At 42.5% G+C, this 22,955-nt stretch overlaps 1 protein-coding gene across 4 annotated transcripts in view; it reads left to right on the plus strand.

The window, feature by feature from the left end:
- NIPAL1 (NIPA like domain containing 1) overlaps positions 1–3,249 on the plus strand; it is a 94,094-nt gene extending 90,845 nt beyond the window's left edge. For all 4 annotated transcript variants that reach the window (XM_073583472.1, XM_073583473.1, XM_073583474.1 and 1 more), the window contains one exon: positions 23–3,249. In XM_073583472.1, the coding sequence (XP_073439573.1) occupies positions 23–639 (617 nt within the window). In that variant the 3' untranslated portion in view covers positions 640–3,249. The remainder of the gene's footprint in view (positions 1–22) is intronic.
- The last annotated feature ends 19,706 nt before the right edge of the window (positions 3,250–22,955 follow it).

Here is a 22,955-nt window from a genome sequence, read left to right on the forward strand (position 1 = left end):
TTTTTACATTTGGTTTCCACAGGGTTTATTACATTTGCAGTGGCATCAGTTGTGGCATCTCTTATCCTTATTTTTGCTGTTGCTCCAAAGAAAGGCCCAACCAACGTTCTGGTGTACATTGCCATTTGTTCCATCATTGGTGCATTCTCCGTATCATGCGTTAAGGGTTTGGGCATCGCCATTCAGGAGTTTATAGAAAGAAAACCGGTTTATAAAGACCCCCTTTTCTTCATCCTGTTGGCCACGTTAGTTCTATCCATCAGCACACAAATCAATTATCTCAACAAAGCCTTGGATGTGTTCAATACGTCCATAGTGACCCCAATATACTATGTTTTCTTTACCACGATGGTGGTCACCTGCTCTGTGATCCTATTTAAGGAGTGGAACAGTATGGATATCAGTGACATGATTGGGACCCTAAGTGGATTTTTCACCATTATTGCTGGGATTTTTCTTTTGCACGCTTTTAAGAACACCAACATCACCTGGAGCCAAATAACCTCTAGTGTTCGAAAAGAGAAACAAATGCTCTACGAAGGACAAGAAGACCAACACAGCTTACTAAGTAACCCTGACCACTCTGGCTTGGGATTTGAAGATGATATTATCAATCTAAGCAGAACTAACCAGCATTAAGTCCTACAAAGTCTGTACTGTTTCTCCATTACTACTTCATAAATGACCATACTGAGCCTCTGTTCAATGGACCTGATGTAGATACATATATATATATTTTTATATTTTTATGGTGAAGTATTCATATACATTATGGATGGATTTTACAACCTAAAGGTCCTTGCATTAAAAATCAAGGTGGCCTTTTGGATATTGCGACTTTGTCAGGACCTATGGAACTAATAGATGGTTTCCCTCGATCAGAGTGCCCTTCCTCAACCAAGACCCCACCAGCTCGTCATTATGGAAGTCACAAATAGAAATGTGCTTGTACAGGTCGGATGACCTCTGTAAATGAACATAAACCATCTAAATGAAGAATTTTGAGACAAAACACTAAACATATCATTGATTCCTCATCATTCCTCATCTAGATGGATGGAAACATTTTTATAGCCGGAGCAGTGTACAATCATGTCATCCCGCTGTTCATGCTGTTGGACAATGCAGATGGTTGCATTGATTTTTTTTTCTATGCTAACGGGTCATGTACTCTGGACCCGAGGCTGAATCATTAACTGGTGAAGTGACTGTACAAAGGCCAGATTTATACATTATTCCATGTATTACACACACAATGAAAACGGGTTCAATTTTTAAAAAAGGATAAGCACCTATACATAGGAATCGCACTTTAATAACAAAGCTAACGAAATATGTTGTGATTTACATTTTCTGAATGAGTTGCACATATTTTTAATTATTTTGTATTTTTTTTATAAAATATTTTGTTGGATCTTATATTCTATTTAGCATTCTTCTTATAAGACGACGGCTAGGTGTATGACCAATGAGTTGTTGTACTTTACCTAACTTGATAGCTTGCAAATTATATGCCCTGTTGGTAGAGATGGGAGAATCAATACGATATGGCGCCATACGCAAATACGACGTGGCGTCAAGCTGCCACTGATGACAACCGGTAAGCGATGATTCGCAGGGCTCCCATCCAGCGGTCCCAGATTACTGAGTCCTTCACTAGACTGGAGTTCGGTGAATCACCGCTTACCTTTGTCATCCGTGGCTCCTCTTTCAATTATAGAAGCAGGTACACAGCACTCTTGAGCGAAGAATTAGATGTCCAAGAAGGGTTCCATCCACCACATGCACATAAGGAAAGTATAAGATACTTGGCAATCCAAAATAGGTAACAGAACTTTATTAGGCAATCCAAATATCTAGTCAATTATGTTTCGGCCCTTAAACATGGGCCTTCATGTCAAAAACCGAGCTATGGGATGGCAAACTGCCTCACCTGATGCTGTGCGTATTTTGGGCTGCAAGTATCTTACAATTTCCTCTTTCGATTAGCCGGGCTGGTGCCACATCTCATGTGCTTCACGTGATGATGCCATCTCATTAGCCTGACTAATCAAAGGAAGAGCCAGGATGACAGCAAGTAAGCATCAATTCACAATAGTTATAGATTACCTGACCGCTAGACCCGGGTTCTGCGTCCCGTTAGTCATTATTCGACTGATATTTCTCAGCTACTGGCGGTGTATGACTGACCAATATTTCAGCTAATGGTCATATAGATGAAAGACCTCAATGATCTGTGAAAAACACTCTTGGGCGACATTTACGGTGCATTGCAGTTTATGTTTGTCGTATGTGTCACACTCAAGCTATTCAGAAGCATCCAGTAAAAAATACTCTACCACATATTGTATGTTTTTTAATTAATGAACCTAAAGGTGACATATGCCATTGTATCCTTATAGAGTTTTTCTTCCACTTCAGGTTTGAAAAACACCCAATGGGAGAAAACACGGTGCATATCACTTCTTTGAGTCATCTCTTGATGGACTTTGTTACAAAGAATGCTTCAGGAAAAAAAAATCTCTAAAAATGTTTCAGTAAACTGAAAAAACAACTTCAAAAGCCCCTCATAGGCTACGTGCACATGGAGTCTAACTGCTGAGTTTTCGGAGCAGAAGCAGAACGGAAACTCAAAGACTTTGATGAGTTTAGAGATTTCTAGAGTTTCCGCTCAGTTTCTGCATGTGTTCATTCTTTTGAGCATTTTGTCAGGCAGCTTATGGAGCGGATCACCCATAACCTTGCACATACCCTTAGGCCTTAACCCTACCATTGGGCTGGTGCTCTGGTGGACACCACACAACCATATACTACATGCTATCTAATTAACCTTAACCTGAATGGGTGCTATGCAGTGCAGAGGAAGTGAGCTGCCACTACATGTGTAACAAAACACACCCCACATTTCACCTTACGGTATATTATCATGTTTGCCTAAAATTTATGTTGCTTTGTGAACACTGTTGCAGAAAACACATTCATGTAGGATGCCTACTTCAATTAAATTTAGGTATGAAATACATCCTGAAATCTACAGCCCCAGTCATACATCCGTTGTTTTTTGGGGGGGTGTAGAATGGTGTGTGTGTTGGGGGGGGGTTGCAGCAGGTTGAGTACAAGAAAAAGTGAACCACTTTTCATAAGTGTGCTGGATCCAGTTTTCTTCTATTTTTGGTTTGTGAGTCCATTTTTACCATCATTGTGGCATCTGTTCTCATATGCAAAAAATAAAGCTTTTATTACAGGTTACGTGTAATATAAAAAACGCTATTAACCTGCAGATGTGCGGTTAGAATTCAGGTTAATAGGGTTCTGATCCTGCCTGGCACCCGCACTGACAGCTCCGCTACCCGGAGAAAATGAACTTTATTCCAACTGGCAGCATTCGAGCTTTTGTCACCGCTCTATGTATAGAAAACGGTGGCTGTAGCCGTGCCTACGGCAATGACTATCACTAGCTCAGCATTCGCTCCGATTGTCAGTCAGTGTTGGGACTCTCTCTACACAGAACGGTGACTGAACGCACGCCGCCGCCGCAGCCCTCGTGACTGAAGCCTGAACACTGCTTGGAGGAATAACGTTCATTTCCTCCCGACAATCGGCCTCTAATTTCATGCACCTGACAGATTCATAACGCTATTAATCTGCATGCTTGGTTTGCATTCATCGCTGTCTGTGGACAGCACCACAGACTACAGTGAATATATATTTTCTATCTGAGAAATACGGCCTAGTGATGTAATTTGATGTCTGTTAGTCTGAGAAGTTGGACCTCCAGTGAGAACAGGAATAGAAACTCTGGTCTTGGCCGTAGATGGCAGGGTGAGTACAAGATTAATGATGCATTCTCTTTGAATTTGGCCATTGTGAGATGTGGTGGCACTGCCTACAGCTGCTTAGTATTTCTACAGAAGAGGAATGGTTAATGTAGGATGTGCTGATATTTCGCTGATTTCCCAAAAATACAATAAAGGTAATGCCCTTTCATGAATGAATAACATGAATGTTGGCTTTCTTTCCTGGGACTCGCATTGTATGGCAAATGCATCCAACGCTTTATTGCCATCACTAGCTGAGGTGAAATAGAAATACATACATTTAACCATGTAATAGACAGTCCCTCCACAAGGAAAACAGGAGACCTACAAGAACACGGAGTATAACGACCAATGTGAAATAGAAATCTTTATTGATCCATTATCCTTGTTCTTTGTAGGTTTTCTGAGGTCACAGAGTTTTTTAATTCACTCAAATCATGGTATTAGACAATTATTATTCTCGGCTTTCCATAGAACGGCTCCAGTGGTCGCCTATGAGTTCCAATAAGTGGGCAATCATTTCTCCAAGTTAGACACATGGCTGTTATCTCAAGGTACGCAACACAAGGCGTATATGAGAGGCATACACTTTTTAGCTGATGTTAGGCCTTACATTCTGTATTGTGTTTTTCCATATTCTTACTTGTGCCAAGAACTGCTTCCTTTAGGTGACTGGTGAGGGTTCCTTACCTTGGACCATCGTAATCTTACAGGGACAATCATTATTAAATATTTTACAGTGCGGAAAAAAGTATTTATTCAGCCACCAATTGTGCAAGTTCTCCCACTTAAAAAGATGAGAGAGGCCTGTAATTGACGTCATAGATAGACCACAACTATGAGAGTCAAAATGAGAAAGCAAATCCAGAAAATCACCTTGTCTGACTTGGCAAGATTTATTTTTCAAATTATGGTGGAAAATAAGTATTTGGTCCTTAACAAAAGTTCATCTCAATATTTTGTTATATATCCTTTGTTGGCAATGACAGAGGTCAAACATTTTCTGTAAGTCTTCACAAGGTTGGCAAACACTGTTGGTGGTATGTTGGCCTATTCCTCCATGCAGATCTCCTCTAGAGCAGTGATGTTTTGGGCCTGTCGCTGGGCAACACAGATTTTTAAATCCTTCCAAAGGTTTTCTATGGGGTTGAGATCTGGAGACTGGCTAGGCCACTCCAGCACCTTCATATGCTTCTTATGAAGCCACTCCTTCGTTGCCCTGGTGGTGTGCTTGGGATCATTATCATGCTGAAAGACCCATCCATGTTTCCTCTTCAATGCCCTTGCTGATGGAAGGAGGTTTGCACTCAAAATCGCACGATACATGGCGCCATTCATTCTTTCATGTACAAGGATCAGTCATCCTTGTCCCTTTGCAGAGAAACAGCCCCAAAGCATGATGTTGCCACCCCCATGCTTCACAGTAGGTATGGTGTTCTTTGGATGCAACTCAGCATTTTGTCTCCTCCAAACACAATGAGTTTTGTTTCTACCAAACAGTTCTACTTTATTTTCAGCAGACCATATGAAATTCTCCCAATACACTTCTGGATAATTCAAATGCTCTCTAGCAAACTTATAAATCCAACTAACCCTAAAAGATAGGGAGAAAAAGGGGAACAGGCAGTACACACTTTTTAAATTGCAAGTTATAATAGTCGCACTCACCAGAAACAGGCGAAATGGGGCATAGACAGGATCCTGCAGGAATCCCAACTGCAGCTCGACCAGCTGGGCTCATGGCGTGCTTCATACAACCGTGGTGAAAGCAATCAATAGACAAAGAAACACCCAGATAGTTGTTGGCGCTTCCTTCACAAGATTCTCGTGGATATAAAAAATAAACTATTTGGGAGTTACAGGATAAAACAACACGTTTCGACTCCAATATCCCGGAGTCTTCTTCAGGTTTTAAAACATAAATATATCATATGTAAAAGTATACCACATTCGCTTTATATATATCCTGCTTCATAAGAAACCGGTCGAGGTCTTTTACAGAGGACTAGCCTCTTTTTTATCTAGCTGAGCGGGGCTATAGAGCTCCCCCCAACATTCTGCTCCATTGGTTTCTTATAAATGATTATTTTTGATACTCACGAGAATCTTGTGATGGAAATGCAGACAACTATCTGGGTGTTTCTTTGTCTATTGATCTTTAGCAAACTTCAGATGGGCCCGGACATGTACTGGCTTAAGCAGGGGGACACGCCTAGCACTGCAGGATGAGTCCTTGGCTGCGTAGTGTGTTACTGATGGTAGCCTTTGTTATGGTGGTCCCAGCTCTATGCAGGTCATTCACTAGTTCTGGGATTTTTGCTCACCATTCTTGTGATCATTTTGACCCCACGTGGTGAGATCATGCATGGAGCCCCAGATCGAGGGAGATTATCAGTGGGCTTCCATTTTCTTATTATTGCTCCTGTAGAATTGCTCTTATACTCCCACAGTTGATTTCATCACACCAAGCTGCTTGCCTATTGCAGATTCAGTTGTCTCAGCATGGTGCAGGGCTACAATTTTGTTTCTGGTGTCCTTCGACAGTTCTTTGGTCTTCACCATAGTGGAGTTTGGAGTGTGACTGTGTGAGGTAGTGGACAGGTGTGCTTTATACTGATAACAAGTTTAAACAGGTGCCATTACTACAGGTAATGAGTGGTGGACAGACGAGCCTCTTAAAGAAAAAGTTACAGGTCTGTGAGAGCCAGAAATCTTGCATGGTTTTAGGTGACCAAATATTTATTTTCCACAATAATTTGAAAAATAAATCTTGCCAAATCAGACAAGGTGATTTTCTGGATTTGTTTTCTCATTTTGACTCTCATAGTTATGGTCTACTTATGATGTCAATTACAGGCCTCTCATCGTTTTAAGTCGGAGAACTTCCACAATTGGTGGCTGACTAAATACTTTTTTCCCTCACTGTATATGGCAATTATGTATTTGTTATATAATCATATTCTCACCCAAAAAGATGTAAATTAATGTGTGATTGTAATGCGAGCAGTCCCTCAGCCACCAAATAGGGCTTGCCTTCTGGTGTTAGTTCATAGAAACCTATCCTAGGACAGGGGGTAGGAAGCTGGATGGCCCCTTCCTTCACCTCACACTAAGAGAAGGCCAATGTTTGACCTTGCCTTGTTAGATAATGTTTTGTCCCTAGTAGTGATGGGCGAACACCCCCTATGTTTGGGATTGGCGAGTTTGCCTGAGTTTTTTTTTATAAAGTTTGAGTTCGGGAGCTGGAGATGACGCGAACTTGCGTCTGAACCCCGAACTCGGACTTTACAGATATGGGATGGGGTGGGGGGAGCTGTAAAAAAAGCATAAAATTAATTATAAACATTTATAATTATACTTACCTGTCCAGCAACGCGTCATCCCATCCCGCTGTCTCCCGGCCGCATCTGCTTCAGGGGCAGCTCATTAACTTCCGCCAGTATTCACTGCACTCGGCAGTCTTCGGCTTTTTCCGTGAGTGTTCATGCAGTGACATCACTGCATGAACACTGCCCGAAAAAGTCGAAGACTGCCGAGTGCAGTGAATACCGGTGGAAGTTAATGAGCGGCCCCGGAAGCAGATGCGGCAGGGAGATAGCGGGACGGGAGGATGCGTCGCTGGACAGGTAAGTATAATTATAATGTTTATTATTAATTTTCTGCTTTTTTTTGCAGCCAAACTGGACCCGAATTGTAACACGGGTTTCCCATGGAAACCCGTGTTCGGGACCATGTGACCGAACACTATGTATTCGGTACGGTCCCGAATTTTACAGTTTGGGTTCACCCATCCCTAGTCCCTAGGCTTCGGGTGGAGGGTCAAACAAGAACTGAGCCCTTTCTAATCTTGTTGATTAAAAGCATACAAAAGAATTACAATACTGAAAGTGAATTGCAAAAGGAAAACATGATTTAATCCGTAATTACTCAGATAAAGGTTAATATGTAAGCTCTGACCATTCTGCTCTGGGATAGTCTCTTCACAGTTATCACTGCGGTGTCTGTATTCACGAAGGTAAATAGTTGATGAATAATGATATTGGTCACTATGTCTCTGTTGAGAGACATTGATAGTACAGGGAATTGTAGACCAAAGCGAATTAAGTTGTGTGACTACTTGATAAATATCTACCTCTTTATAATGAATGACAGGTAATCAGGCAGGAGTTTCATGCTGCCCGAACATGCAACAGTAGGTATCAGAACCCGGCTGCAATATTGCAGCCATGTGTGTGTTACTCCAAAACGCTGCAACATTTCAAAGAGAGCCAAATGTGAAAAGTAGCCAGGGACTATGTGTCTCAGATGGCTAGTTGAAGGCATGGCTCATGCAACATTTTTTAGTATAACCAGGTTCCTCACATCATGTTCTCACATGCTTTATGTATTTAATAGCCCTCTGTGTCTGTACTGTTACATATTTAGACTGTTAACTGGTTCATGCAGCAACAGGAACACCCAATTCTTACACTATGGCTGGTCCAAACAATCAAAGCAATTGTTACCATCCACCTTTCGTGTCTCCCCTTTTTCCTTATAGATTGTAAGCTTGCGAGCAGGGCTCTCATTCCTCTTGGTATCTGTTTTGATCTATGTGTTTATTGTAGAAGTCCCCTCTATAATGTAAAGTGCTGCGGAATATGTTGGTGCTATAGAAATAACATTATTATTATTATGTCTCCAATGGCTTTTCCATGCCTGCTTCACTGTATCAATTGAGGTTGGAACCTCAGCATCACAAAAGAAAATGGAAGGAGACTTCAGTATCATTTCATATTCTTTTGTGGTACTGAGGTTCCAACCTTAATTAGTCTGGACCACGAGTCACTTCCTCAATCTCACAATTCTTTCAAAAGGACAGTGTGCCGGTCTTTCTCCTTCTAATCTGCTTCGCTATACTGACAGATGTCTCCTTATACAGACACACATAGGGAGAGATCCGATAGTCTTGGGGAACTAGAGAAGTCACCTGCCTCGGTCTGGTCATTTGAGACAGCTTTTCAATATATCAAAACCACAAAAAAAGAGTACAAAGACCTGTATAGAGTGTCAAAAAGTACCAAATTTTATTAATATTACATCATAAAAAATGTTATTAGGACAACACATTGTTCAAAAATAGCACCAACAACGTACAAATTTACATAGGTTAGTCTCCTATTTTAAGTGGCCATATATGAACTGGGACAAAATTTTGTGCAATATTTATATACAATCTAATTTGGATTTTTCTATACCCAGTCCCTATATGAACTATTTATACCACATTGCCACTGTTCATGTCCTTTATATATTTTTTATTTTTGAATAACGTGCTATTTTTGAACAATGTGTTGTCCTAATAACATTTTTTATGATGTAATATTAATAAAATTTGGTACTTTTTGACACTCTATACAGGTCTTTGTACTCTTTTTTGTGGTTTTGATCAAATTGTTTTGAGTATTCCTGTTTACCTGATACGGTGATATTATAGCATTTGTTTTCTGGTTGTTTTTAGCTTTTCAATATATGTTTACTAAGAAATATCACAGTAAAATATACATGGCTGCAGTAAGGTAGCCAGTTTTTGATTCATGCGTGGTCATCATGAATTAGCCGACAGTTTCCCTTTAAGAGTTAAAAGTTATGGACATCTTTGTATCTTTTTATTTTAATTGCATTGCATGTAATAGGTAATAATTTAATTGAAAAAAAAAGGTTCAGTTGTTTTGGTTGTTTTACATTTGCATTCAGGAGAAGCAGGAAAGGCTAGAGACTGAGACGAGAGGAATTGACACTGGCTGAGCTGCTTACAATGTTTTATACTATATGCAATACAATAAAATGTCCAAAGCCTTTAATGCTTCTTGTTTGGATAAGCCTTAAGCTGACTTGTATATAGTGTAAGTGGTATTCTCAGAAATTCATTACATTACTGAATATGATTCTGTATATTGTATATGTAATGTATACAAGTTGTGTTTTTACCAATTTCATTTACGGTAATTGTCATCATGTAATTTTACTTTAGGATCTTGTCTTAAATTTCTGAGCCTGAAACTTTACACATTATGAAAATTATTACTGAACTGACTGGCCAAATGAATTAGTCACATACACTACCGAGAGTGTATTTTATTCAGGGAGTGTTATATAGCACACAATCTTATTTTATGTACTGTTACTGTATATAAAAGACCATAAATGCACAAAATGTTTGGTTTGTCTTTAATTCTGATAAATGAAGCGCCTGTGGCTAGCTCCTGTACTGTATGTGCCCCCAGTCTCGCTGACATATCTTAGACCCACTGCTCTCAAGACTTGGCTGACCCTTCCCATTTCCTGAGGCTCATAGCGACCCTCCTAAAGTTGCTGAACCAAAGTTCCCTTCCCCAACTGCCCCTGTTAGGAGTACTCCGTGGCCACCACTCGAGATCTCCTTCTTAGTTATTTTCCTTCAATATCTGTTTCTCTGTTATCCTTTACTACACACACACTCACTGCCGTGAAGATCACCTTGACAAGACTGGTGTTCTTTCTTCTTTCCTTGTCTGAACCTACTAACTGGACTTCTTTTCTTGTCACTAACCCAAAATCCCTAATCCTCTTTGCCAATCTGAGTTGGCCTTTACAGTTAACCTTGTCTACATTACCAACAGGAAACTGTAGCCACAGAAGGAGGATAACTCTTAAATACGGTATAGTAAAATACATTTTCATACATTTAAAAACTAAGGGGTGTCTGAGGAGTGCAATACTATTCTCACCGCCCATTACATTATCAATACCATGGATGGTTAGAAGAACAAACAAATCAATTTTGTGACGAATCAAGCCAGACATGACACTCAAATCAAGGATCACCACGCTACAACTTGCCTACTTTGGACACATCATATGAAGAGAGCAATCACTGGAGAAGGACATCATGGTCAGAAGAATGGAAGGAACAAGGCACAGAGGAAGACCAATAACCCGACGGCTTACTACTTCAAGATAATGGTCAAGATTTGAACAAGATCGATCTTTCTACAGATCACTCATCCATCAAGTCGCCATGGCTAGAGATCAAGCTGAAGGCTGTTAAAAAAAATACAGAGGGGAAAATAAATATTTGATACACTGCCTATTCTGCAAGTTTTCCCATCTACAAGAATAGAGAGGTCTGTAATTTTTAACGCAGGTACACTTCAACTGTGAGAGACAGAATCTAAAAGTAAAAACAGAAAATCAAAATTGTAGCATTTTTACATAATTAATTAGCATTTTATTGCATGAAATAAGTATTTGATCACCTACCAACCAACAAGAATTCTGACACTTACAGACCTGTTTTTCTTTAAGAAGCCCTCCTACTCTGCACTCATTACCGGTATTAATTGCACCTGTTTGAACTCGATACCTGTATAAAAGACACCTGTCCACACAATCACTCAATCACACTCCAACCTCTCCACATTGGCCAAGACAAAATAGCTGTCTAAGGACAGCAGGAACAAAATTGTAGACCTGCACAAGGCTGGGATGGGCTACAGGACAATAGGCAATAGCTTGGTGAGAAGGCAACAACTGTTGGCACAATTATTATAAAATGGAAGAAACACAAGAGGACTGTCAATCTTCCTCAGTCTAGGGCTCCTTGCAAGATCTCGCCTCGTGGGGTAAGGATGATTCTGAGAAAGGTCAGGAATCAGCCAAGAACTACACGGGAGGACCTGGTCAATGACCTGAAAAGAACTGGGACCAGAGTCTCAAATATTACCGTTAGTAAGACACTATGCCTTCATGGATTAAAATTCTACATGGCACGCAAGGTCCCTCTGTTCCACATCAGCACATGACAGGCCAATTTTCAGTTCACCAATGCCCATTTGGATGATCCAAAGGGGGCATAGGAGAAGGTCATGTGGTTAGATCAGATCAAAGTAGAACTTTTTGGTATCAATTCCACTCACCGTTTTTTGAGGAAGAAGAAGGATGAATACAACCCAAAGAACACCATCCCAACCGTGAAGCATGGTGAGTGGAAACATCATACTTTAGGGGTGCTTTTCTGGAAAGGGGACAGGACGACTGCACTGTATTGAAGAGAGGATGGATGGGGTCAAATATTGCGAGATTTTGGAAAACAACCTCCTTCCCTCAGTCAGAGCATTGAATATGGGTCATGGTTGGGTCTTCAACATGACAATAGTCTGAAACACATAGCCGGGCCAACTAAGTAGTGGCTCCATAAGAAACATTTCAAGGTCTTGGAGCATCCAGTCTCCAGACTTGAACCCAACAGAAAATCTTTTGATGGAGCTGAAACTCAATGTTGCCCAGCGAGAGCCTCGAAACCTGAAATATCTGGAGAAGATCTGTATGGAGGAGTGGGTCAAAATCCCTGCTGGAGTGTGCGCAAACTTGGTCAAGAACTACAGGAAATGTCTGACCTCTGTAATTGCAAGCAAAGGTTTCTGTACCAAATATTAAGTTCTGTTTTTCTATTGTATCAAATACTTATTTCATGCAATAAAATGCAAATTAATTATGTAAAAATCATACAATGTGATTTTCTAGATATTATTTTTAGATTCTGTCTCTCATAGTTGAAGTGTACCTACGATAAAAATTACAGACCTCTCCATTCTTAATAGGTGCGAATCCTTGCAAAATCAGCAGGGTATCAAATACTTGTTTTCCACATTGTAACTATTTGGGTAAATTAAATCAGAATTGTAAAAATTCATTTGTATGCAGCAGAAAGAAGCATATTCAGATCTCATGTCCATTTAATTTTTGAAACATATCGTGGTCATACCATAACATTTCAATAGTGTGGAAAGGACCTTTACTTTCATTGATAGGTTCACTAACAGTTCAAGGTACGACACGCCTATGGTGCAATCCCATTATTGAAGCTGATATCAACTAAAGTTTACTGTAAAATGACTGCGGCTATTAAGAATAGCCAATCAGTTTACAATCACTTTCTTACAATTTGACAGATGCTGCAAGGGCAACAATGGTGACTCTATGTAGCAGACAGCCATCTGTAACAAATATATCTCTATTAGACAGGACCACCTGAATTAATCTTAAAACTCAGATGCCCCCTATTGGCACATGTTGTATACACAAACATTAATGCTCCCTTGCAGATCACCCACTCAGTCTCTGCCACCTGCCCATCATGAGAAACCCAATACCAAGAGCATAGAAAAAGATAGAGAATGCCAGACAAGAAAATAATTGTAAATATATCAAAATTAGTCCAAAAAATAAATAAATTCTGGCACTTCTACATAATATCAGACAAAACGTTAATCGGATCTATATCAGATTACTAAATCCGAAAAACAAGAAGAGATCCAGTATGAATAAAACTTCAATTTTATTGATCAATTATTTAAAAGGTTTAAAACAACAAAAATGCCCAGCAGGAGGCGCTCATACATTAATTATTACGGTAACACAGTTAATAAAATATTTGATACACATATAAATTCTGTATGGAAAAAACAATAATACACTTTCTCCAACATTTGTGCTAATTAACCCATAGACATATACTGTAAGTAAATATAATATCAATGCAATTCATTCAAATATGCAGCCACATGAAATAATTTCAATGTCTCCCTGAGTTATATTACTCTAAGCCTTGGAGTCTCTCAAACCAGTAGAGTTCCGCCAAATCCAGCAATGAATAAATAAATGAATGATAACTGTGATAACCAGGATAATGGTAGATGTAAGTGGCGCTGCCTCCTTCACCCCAACACGCGTTTTGCCCTTGCTTCTTCCGGGAGATTAACATTTTGTCTAATAAAATAATTGTGTAATGACAAAATTTATTAAGGTATAACAATAGGTATAAATGGCATGATAAAAATTACTGAAAAATGATTAAAAGAAACTGCGTGCATATGCAGGACAAGATTGTAATTACCATATAAAAATAATTATGATGATATATACAGTGGGGAAAAAAGTATTTAGTCAGTCAGCAATAGTGCAAGTTCCACCACTTAAAAAGATGAGAGGCGTCTGTAATTTACATCATAGGTAGACCTCAACTATGGGAGACAAACTGAGAAAAAAAAATCCAGAAAATCACATTGTCTGTTTTTTTTTCATTTTATTTGCATATTATGGTGGAAAATAAGTATTTGGTCAGAAACAAGCAATCAAGATTTCTGGCTCTCACAGACCTGTAACTTCTTCTTTAAGAGTCTCCTCTTTCCTCCACTCATTACCTGTAGTAATGGCACCTGTTTAAACTTGTTATCAGTATAAAAAGACACCTGTGCACACCCTCAAACAGTCTGACTCCAAACTCCACTATGGTGAAGACCAAAGAGCTGTCAAAGGACACCAGAAACAAAATTGTAGCCCTGCACCAGGCTGGGAAGACTGAATCTGCAATAGCCAACCAGCTTGGAGTGAAGAAATCAACTGTGGGAGCAATAATTAGAAAATGGAAGACATACAAGACCACTGATAATCTCCCTCGATCTGGTGCTCCACACAAAATCCCACCCCGTGGGGTCAGAATGATCACAAGAACGGTGAGCAAAAATCCCAGAACCACGCGGGGGGACCTAGTGAATGAACTGCAGAGAGCTGGGACCAATGTAACAAGGCCTACCATAAGTAACACACTACGCCACCATGGACTCAGATCCTGCAGTGCCAGACGTGTCCCACTGCTTAAGCCTGTACATATCCGAGCCCGTCTGAAGTTTGCTAGAGAGCATTTGGATGATCCAGAGGAGTTTTGGGAGAATGTCCTATGGTCTGATGAAACCAAACTGGAACTGTTTGGTAGAAACACAACTTGTCGTGTTTGGAGGAAAAAGAATACTGAGTTGCATCCATCAAACACCATACCTACTGTAAAGCATGGTGGTGGAAACATCATGCTTTGGGGCTGTTTCTCTGCAAAGGGGCCAGGACGACTGATCCGGGTACATGAAAGAATGAATGGGGCCATGTATCGTGAGATTTTGAGTGCAAACCTCCTTCCATCAGCAAGGGCATTGAAGATGAAACGTGGCTGGGTCTTTCAACATGACAATGATCCAAAGCACACCGCCAGGGCAACGAAGGAGTGGCTTCGTAAGAAGCATTTCAAGGTCCTGGAGTGGCCTAGCCAGTCTCCAGATCTCAACCCTATAGAAAACCTTTGGAGGGAGTTGAAAGTCCGTGTTGACAAGCGAAAAGCCAAAAACATCACTGCTCTAGAGGAGATCTGCATGGAGGAATGGGCCAACATACCAACAACAGTGTGTGGCAACCTTGTGAAGACTTACAGAAAATGGTTGACCTCTGTCATTGCCAACAAAGGATATATCACAAAGTATTGAGATGAAATTTTGTTTCTGACCAAATACTTATTTTCCACCATAATATGCAAATAGAATGAAAAAAAAAACAGACAATGTGATTTTCTGGATTTTTTTTTTCTCAGTTTGTCTCCCATAGTTGAGGTCTACCTATGATGTAAATTACAGACGCCTCTCATCTTTTTAAGTGGTGGAACTTGCACTATTGCTGACTGACTAAATACTTTTTTTTCCCCACTGTAATAACCCCAAAAAAGGTAATAAAAAATCATATAAAAAACCTCAGGATGGCAACAAAATTGAAATATATCACAAAATGAAGTGCAAGTGTGCAAAGTAACAATATGTGCAAAACAATAATTAATATGTAAAGATAAAAGTGCAACGTGCAAATGACAATGAACACCACTTCATCATCATCCAAATGCTCTCTAGCAAACTTCAGACGGGCCCGGACATGTACAGGCTTAAGCAGTGGGACACGTCTGGCACTGCAGGATCTAAGTCCATGGTGGCGTAGTGTGTTACTTATGGTAGGCCTTGTTACATTGGTCCCAGCTCTCTGCAGTTCATTCACTAGGTCCCCCCGCGTGGTTCTGGGATTTTTGCTCACCGTTCTTGTGATCATTCTGACCCCACGGGGTGGGATTTTGCGTGGAGCACCAGATCGAGGGAGATTATCAGTGGTCATGTATGTCTTCCATTTTCTAATTATTGCTCCCACAGTTGATTTCTTCACTCCAAGCTGGTTGGCTATTGCAGATTCAGTCTTCCCAGCCTGGTGCAGGGCTACAATTTTGTTTCTGGTGTCCTTTGACAGCTCTTTGGTCTTCACCATAGTGGAGTTTGGAGTCAGACTATTTGAGGGTGTGCACAGGTGTCTTTTTATACTGATAACAAGTTTAAACAGGTGCCATTACTACAGGTAATGAGTGGAGGAAAGAGGAGACTCTTAAAGAAGAAGTTACAGGTCTGTGAGAGCCAGAAATCTTGATTGCTTGTTTCTGACCAAATACTTATTTTCCACCATAATATGCAAATAAAATGAAAAAAAAACAGACAATGTGATTTTCTGGATTTTTTTTTCTCAGTTTGTCTCCCATAGTTGAGGTCTACCTATGATGTAAATTACAGACGCCTCTCATCTTTTTAAGTGGTGGAACTTGCACTATTGCTGACTGACTAAATACTTTTTTTCCCCACTGTATGTGGCGCCCCACCGGGTCATTGTGACTTTGACTGTAAAGATGGCCGCCATGGCGGTGAAGTTAGGTGTGCCTTCATGGGCGCACCCAAGAAGGAGCAAGAAATGACATGAACCTCCCATGCCTGTACTTCTATGCTACTGCATCATGGCGACCAAGAAAGGGGTCCGGATCTTAGCCTGGTATGGCGGTAAAGGAAAAAGACACCGCCCCTCGGGGGTGGAGAGAAGCTTCACGGCGGGAAAAGGAGCAGAAGAGAAGACATAGTACCATGATGGTGAGCAGCAGGAGGCCTGTGGAGCACAGTGGAGAAATGTCAGCATTTCCTGGCTCCGGAGAACCAGGCTCTGGACGCTCACCACTTTCCAACCTGTCGCAGCTGGAGGAGGAAATCGCGGAGCTGCACAGGAAACTCCAGGACAAGCAGGCTCTGTGGGAGCGACAACGCCAGGCTGCCCAGGAGGAGTCCACCATCTTGGTACCCTCACCACCGGTACCTACAGTCACCCCCCCAGCAGTGTCGGACTGGGGTGTCAAGGGCCCACCAGTAACATTGACTTTAAGGGGCCCACTTTTCACCTGCATACAAATAATACACTCCCCTCATTCACAAATGTACATATATATCTAAATTATAATAATAATCTAAGTAGCACGGGCAGCACGGTGGCTCAGTGGTTAGCGCTGCAGCCTTGCAGCGCTGGGGTCCTGGGTTCGAATCCCACCAAGGACAACATCTGCAAGGAGTTTGTATGTTCTCCCCGTGTTTGCGTGGATTTCCTCCGGGTACTCCGGTTTCCTCCCACACTCCAAAGACATACTGATAGGGAATTTAGATTGTGAGCCCCCATCGGGGACAGTGATGAAAATGTGTGCAAACTGTAAAGCGCTGCGGAATATGTTAGCGCTATATAAAAATAAAGATTATTATTATTTATTAAGTAGGTTGGTTAATGAATGATAAGATGCTGCTTTTTTCTCTACAGAGTAAATCAAGTGAATTAAGACAAATATTATCTAGTTGGGGGCCTAGTTCTGCACAGGGGCCCACCAGGGGATTCCCCTGTTACCCTGTGGGCCAGTCCGAGCCTGCCCCCCAGGTACCCTCACCTTCGGTACCCACCAGCACTTCCCTGGTACCACCGTCACCAGTACCCGCTGCCCCGCCAGTCTCCCCGTCACCGGAGGCTGAAGAGGAGGACCGCGGCCCTGGAGGAGCAGGTACGTCCGACGCCCCGGGGACATGGGAGGCCCTGCTAGGCCCCATCGGAAAGCCACCAACCCCAAAATCCGGTCAGGTTGTCCTAGATGTAGCTTGGGACTGGGGAATGACACCCAAGGGGGTATCCTAGAGCCTGCTCCTATACCCACGCTACCGTCCACCGCGTACAACAGGCCGGTGTGTTGTGAGTTCATTCTCTGGTTCACCAGTTGTGAGTTCCCCTTCTGGACTCCCTCTGGTGGTGACGGGAGGTGGTGCGGCTGGTTTGATCGGTGGAGATCTGCCACCTGAGAATGAGGATGACGATTGGATCTCAGGATTCTCAGATTGGATTTAAGACAGCTGACGCCCTATTCAGTTGCTGGTGATTCCTTCTGGCTTGTCAGCTCTTGGTTTTCAGCTCTGTTCCAGTCATCTAAAGCTAAGTTTTTCTGCTAATGTTCACACTTGATTTTGTTGTTGGTCTATTCAGTTTTTTGTGTGGTCTACCAGCCCCGGCTTGGGGCTGAGCTGAATTTCCACTCTTATTTATCAGTATTTTGCCAATTGGCTTTTAGTCCCTTACTAGTTCGTTCTTTTTTTGCTCTGTCTCAGAATATCTCAGAGTGCTGATATAGTGGGAGAAGTCTAGTGACTTCAGGGATAATTTTGCAATCAGAAGTGTTGGACATTATTTTTGTAGGGTTTTTTGCAGGTTGCAGATTGTGTCTTTCCTTTCCTGACTAGTTAGTTTGGGCCCCATCATTTCCTCAGCCTATTTTCCTGCCTGTGTTTGTGCCTTCATCTTGTTTCACCGTCAATACATGTGTTGGGGCTATCTATTCCTTTGGGGTCTGCTCTGGGGCAGTTAGTTTTCCCTTTTCTTGCTTTAGGCTTATGTAGTCCTCCGGCCGTGACGAGGCGTCTAGGTTCATCGTAGGCACACTCCACGGCTACTGCTAGTTGTGTGGTAAGATCAGGGATCTGCAATCTGCATAGTTACCAACCACTCTGGTTTTCTGTGGCTTAGCGTGTTTTGCTTTTTTCTCCTCGGTGACCCATTCATAACACCGGTGCTCCTCATGGAACAAACTGAGGAGTTGCATCATCAATTCCAAGACGCTAAGCTGACCACAATGGAGAAGTGGAAAATGTCCCTGAGGAAAGGAGAGCATTTAGTGGAGTCGCGTCCCCTCCAGCAACCTCTGCTCTTGATGGAGAAGGCTGATAACAAGATGACACCGCTGGCAGGTATGGCCGCAGTATCAACGGCCTGTTCGTTAACCCCTTTTGTACCGCCAGCTGTAATATCGATACCTACTGCATTATCTACAACTACAGTTCAATGCAACCCTAAAGTGCAGGCTCAAGCTACCCAAACCTTGGTAGTGGATCCAGCTGCTTTGGTTCATGAAGGGTGGTGGGTGGAGCTTAGAAACACTAGAGGGGAAAGCTGACAGGAACTTAGGTCAGAATCCCCTGAGAGGGGGAGGACGGCAGAGGTTCCCTGTAGGGGGGAGCGGAGAGAAGAACTCTCGACAGTGATAATCCCCGGCAGGGGATAGAGAGAGGACGTGTTTGCAACAGCTCCCTGTGAGCTGGAGCTGTTGGCAAGGGAAGAGAAGGAAAGAAGGATCAGTTGTTTAGAAGGAAGATAGATAAGCACGGAATGTGAGGAGGAGAGAGACTGGGGACAAGGGCTAGTGTAGAGCCCTTCCCTAAGTTCATTGCACCAAGGTCGGGCGCCGGAATCCGAGTGTCACGATACTAGTGGATACAACTGGACACCAGTGGCTAGGTCAAAGAGACTACAGACACAGTGGGTTGCGCAAGCAATATTGTATTAATGATCTGAATGCAATATAGCATATAAGTCCAGATAAATGTTCAGTCAATATGATAAATGGTAATAGCAGAGCTGATACTCTGCGACACAGCATGCAAAGTCACTGAGCAATGCGGGCACAAGACACAGACTCTTGCAGAGTGGAGGAACACACTAGCTGGCTGGAGTTCTTACTTCACCGCAGGTGTAGTCAGGCAGAGGTTCCTGAAGTCAAGTGCTCAGCAATCACTCAGTCAACAGGCAGGGATCCAGACGTGCAGGTTGGCAGAGGACTCCGCCGTTAAGAGAGGACCAACAGGGATAGTAAGTCCAGGCTTGGGACTGCAGAGGCACAAAGTCCAATACATAATACACAAGCAATGAATCAGAGCAGGTGCTGGCTTTATATACAGCTTTGGCAGGAAGCAAGATGGCCGACGTGGAAACATCAAGATCCATGTTAACTAAGGGCAAGTCTAAGGGCAAGAGAAACAGATTCCAGGACTAGATACTGACATTACTCCCACCTCAAGAACGGCCTCCGGACGACCCTAAACCAGGCTTGCCAGGGTACCTTTGATGGAACTGCTCAATCAGTCGGGAGGCGTTAATATTATCCACGGGTTCCCAGGAATTCTCCTCTGAGGAATAGCCTTGCCATTTAATCAAATACTGCAGTCGATTTCTGTAGATTCTTGAATCCAGAATCCTCTCAACGATGAACTGCTCTTGACCATCCACAAGAACGGGATCGGGAGGAGGAGATGAACGTCCTGGAAAAGGATTTGGTACTACAGTCTTTAGTAGGGAAGTATGAAAGACAGGATGTATCTTCAGTGTTCTTGGGAGTTTTAAGCGACATGCAACAGCACCTACCAGACCACTGATCCTATAAGGACCAATGTACTTCTGTCCCAACTTAGGGGAAGGGAATCTTCATCTTTAAATTCTTCGTAGATAACCAGACTAAATCTCCTACCTTAAATGTTGGTGTTGGTTTGCGAAATCTGTCAGCTGCATTCTTGTATCTCTCTTGTGCGGAACCCAAAGTCTCTTTCAGAAGTTCAAGGTTCTGTTGAAGTGAAGAGATCCTGTCGGCAACTGCTGGTAAATATGTATCTACCGGTAATCTGGGAAGAATGCTAGGGTGATATCCCAGGTTAGCGTAGAATGGAGACTGTTTGGTGGAGGCACTCTGGGAGTTGTTATAAGAGAATTCGGCCAAGGGGAGTAGCCTTACCCAATCATCTTGCAAATGGCAAACATAGCAGCGAAGGTATTGCTCTAGTGTTTGGTTGGTACGTTATGTCTGCCCGTTGGACTGTGGGTGGAAAGCAGAAGATAAGTTAACTTCTATGCCTAATGCTGAACAAAAGCTTCGCCAAAACTTTGAAGTAAATTGAACTCCACGGTCAGAAACAACTTCATCCGGAACCCCGTGCAGGCGAAAGATGTTCTGGATAATTAGGTCAGCAGTGTCCTTCGCAGAGGGTAAACCGGAACAAGGGATGAAATGGGCCGCCTTGGTCAGGCGATCGACCACCACCAAAATCGTACTCTTTCCCTCAGAAAGGGGCAGTTCTACAATAAAGTCCATAGAAATGGATCCCCACGGGCGAGACGGCACCGGCAAAGGCTGTAACAGACCAGTAGGGGAGGCACGTGGAACCTTGAATTTGGCACATACCTCACAAGATGAAACGTACTTCTGGACATCCTTCCGAAAACCTGGCCACCAGAAGAAGCGAGATAAGAATTCTTGAGTCTTCTGAATTCCTCTGTGCCCTGCAACCTTGGAATCATGAACCAATCTCAACACTCTTAACCTCACGGCTTCAGGAATGTAGAGGCGCCGTTCCCGGGTCCAAACTCCATTCCTAAAAAGAAGGCTTACCTCATCAGATGGCTGAGACAGGAAAAGATCAGAGTTGTAAGCTTCTTTGATGACCTGCAGCAAATCTTGATTCTGAATGACTCCTACAAAATTGCAATCAGAAAGTATGGTCTTAGGTGGAGCATCTGGAACAGCGTCAGTGGAGAACATCCGGGATAGAGCATCTGCTTTTCCATTGCGAGAACCTGGTCTATAAGAGATTGTAAAATTGAATTGATTAAGGAAAAGACTCCAGCGGGCCTGCCGTGGGGTCAGGCATCTTGCTGACCTGATGAACTCAAGGTTGTGGTGATCCGTGAGGACCACGATCGGCTGTGAGGCTCCTTGCAGAAGATGTCTCCACTCCTTGAAGGCGGCGATGATAGCCAGTAATTCTTTATTTCCTACATCGTAGTTCTTTTCGGCAGGAGACAGTCGCTTGGAAAGAAAAGCACAAGGATGAAGTAAATTCTTCTCACCTGTTCTTTGGGACAGTATAGCCCCGGTGGCACAGTTTGAGGCATCCACTTCAATAATGAAGGCGAGTTCCGGGTCAGGGTGGATCAGTACTGGTGCTGACGTGAACTTGGTCTTGAGCCGAGAGAATGCTTCTTGGGCTTGAAGGGACCAAATAAATGCTGTCTTCTTCTGTGTCAACCGAATGATGGGCGAGACGATGTCAGAGAAGTTCTTGATGAAACGTGTGTAGAAGTTAGCAAACCCGATGAAACGTTGGACCTCCTTGACGTTCTTGGGGATTGGCCACTCCTGAATCGCCTTGATCTTGCTGTTATCCATACTCAGACCCTGTGGAGAAATTACATAACCTAAGAATTGAATCTCCGACTTGTGAAATTCGCATTTCCCCAGCTTGATGTACAGCTGGTGTTCCCTCAACCGCTGCAAGACAGTCTTGACATGTTGCTGATGTTCCTCCATGGAGCTAGAAAAAAATCAGAATGTCATCCAAATAGATTACGACAAAAATATCAAGAATGTCTCTGAAAATATCATTTACGAGATGTTGGAACGTTGCTGGGGCATTGCAAAGTCCAAATGGCATGACCAAATACTCAAAGTGTCCATATCGAGACCTAAATGCTGTTTTCCATTCGTCTCCAGGTCTTATACGGACTAGATTGTATGCCCCGCGTAGGTCCAATTTTGAAAAGACCTTGGCCTGACGAACTCTTTCGAGAAGCTCCGGAATTAATGGCAGGGGGTAGCGGTTCTTGATGGTTACCTTGTTAATTTCCCGGTAATCAACACAGGGTCTGAGGGATCCATCCTTCTTTTTAACGAAAAAGATGGGTGCACCGGCTGGAGAGGATGAGGGGCATATAAACCCCTTAGACAGGTTCTCGTCGATATATTCTTTGAGAGTCTTGAGCTCAGGATCGGACAATGGATAAATATTACCAAAAGGAATGGTAGCAGCAGGCAGAAGCTCGATTGGGCAGTCATAAGAGCGGTGTGGTGGTAATTTATCTGCATTCTTTTTATCGCACACATCCGAAAATTCTTTATAAACTGCCGGTAACTCTAGGTCCGATGATGGGTTGGCCGGAGATGGATCAGTCGATTTCTCAGAAGTTACCTCTTTAGCTGGGAAGTGCAATCTCTTAGTCTTCCAGTCAATGATGGGATTTTGAGCCTGCAACCAGGGTAAACCCAAGATAATAGGGAAATATGGAGAGGAAATCAGAAGGAAGGGCAATTTC

The sequence above is a fragment of the Dendrobates tinctorius genome, unplaced genomic scaffold, assembly GCF_039654945.1.
Source record: "Dendrobates tinctorius isolate UK_male_01 unplaced genomic scaffold, ASM3965494v1 ptg000079l, whole genome shotgun sequence".
NCBI classification, from domain to species: Eukaryota; Metazoa; Chordata; class Amphibia; order Anura; family Dendrobatidae; genus Dendrobates; species Dendrobates tinctorius.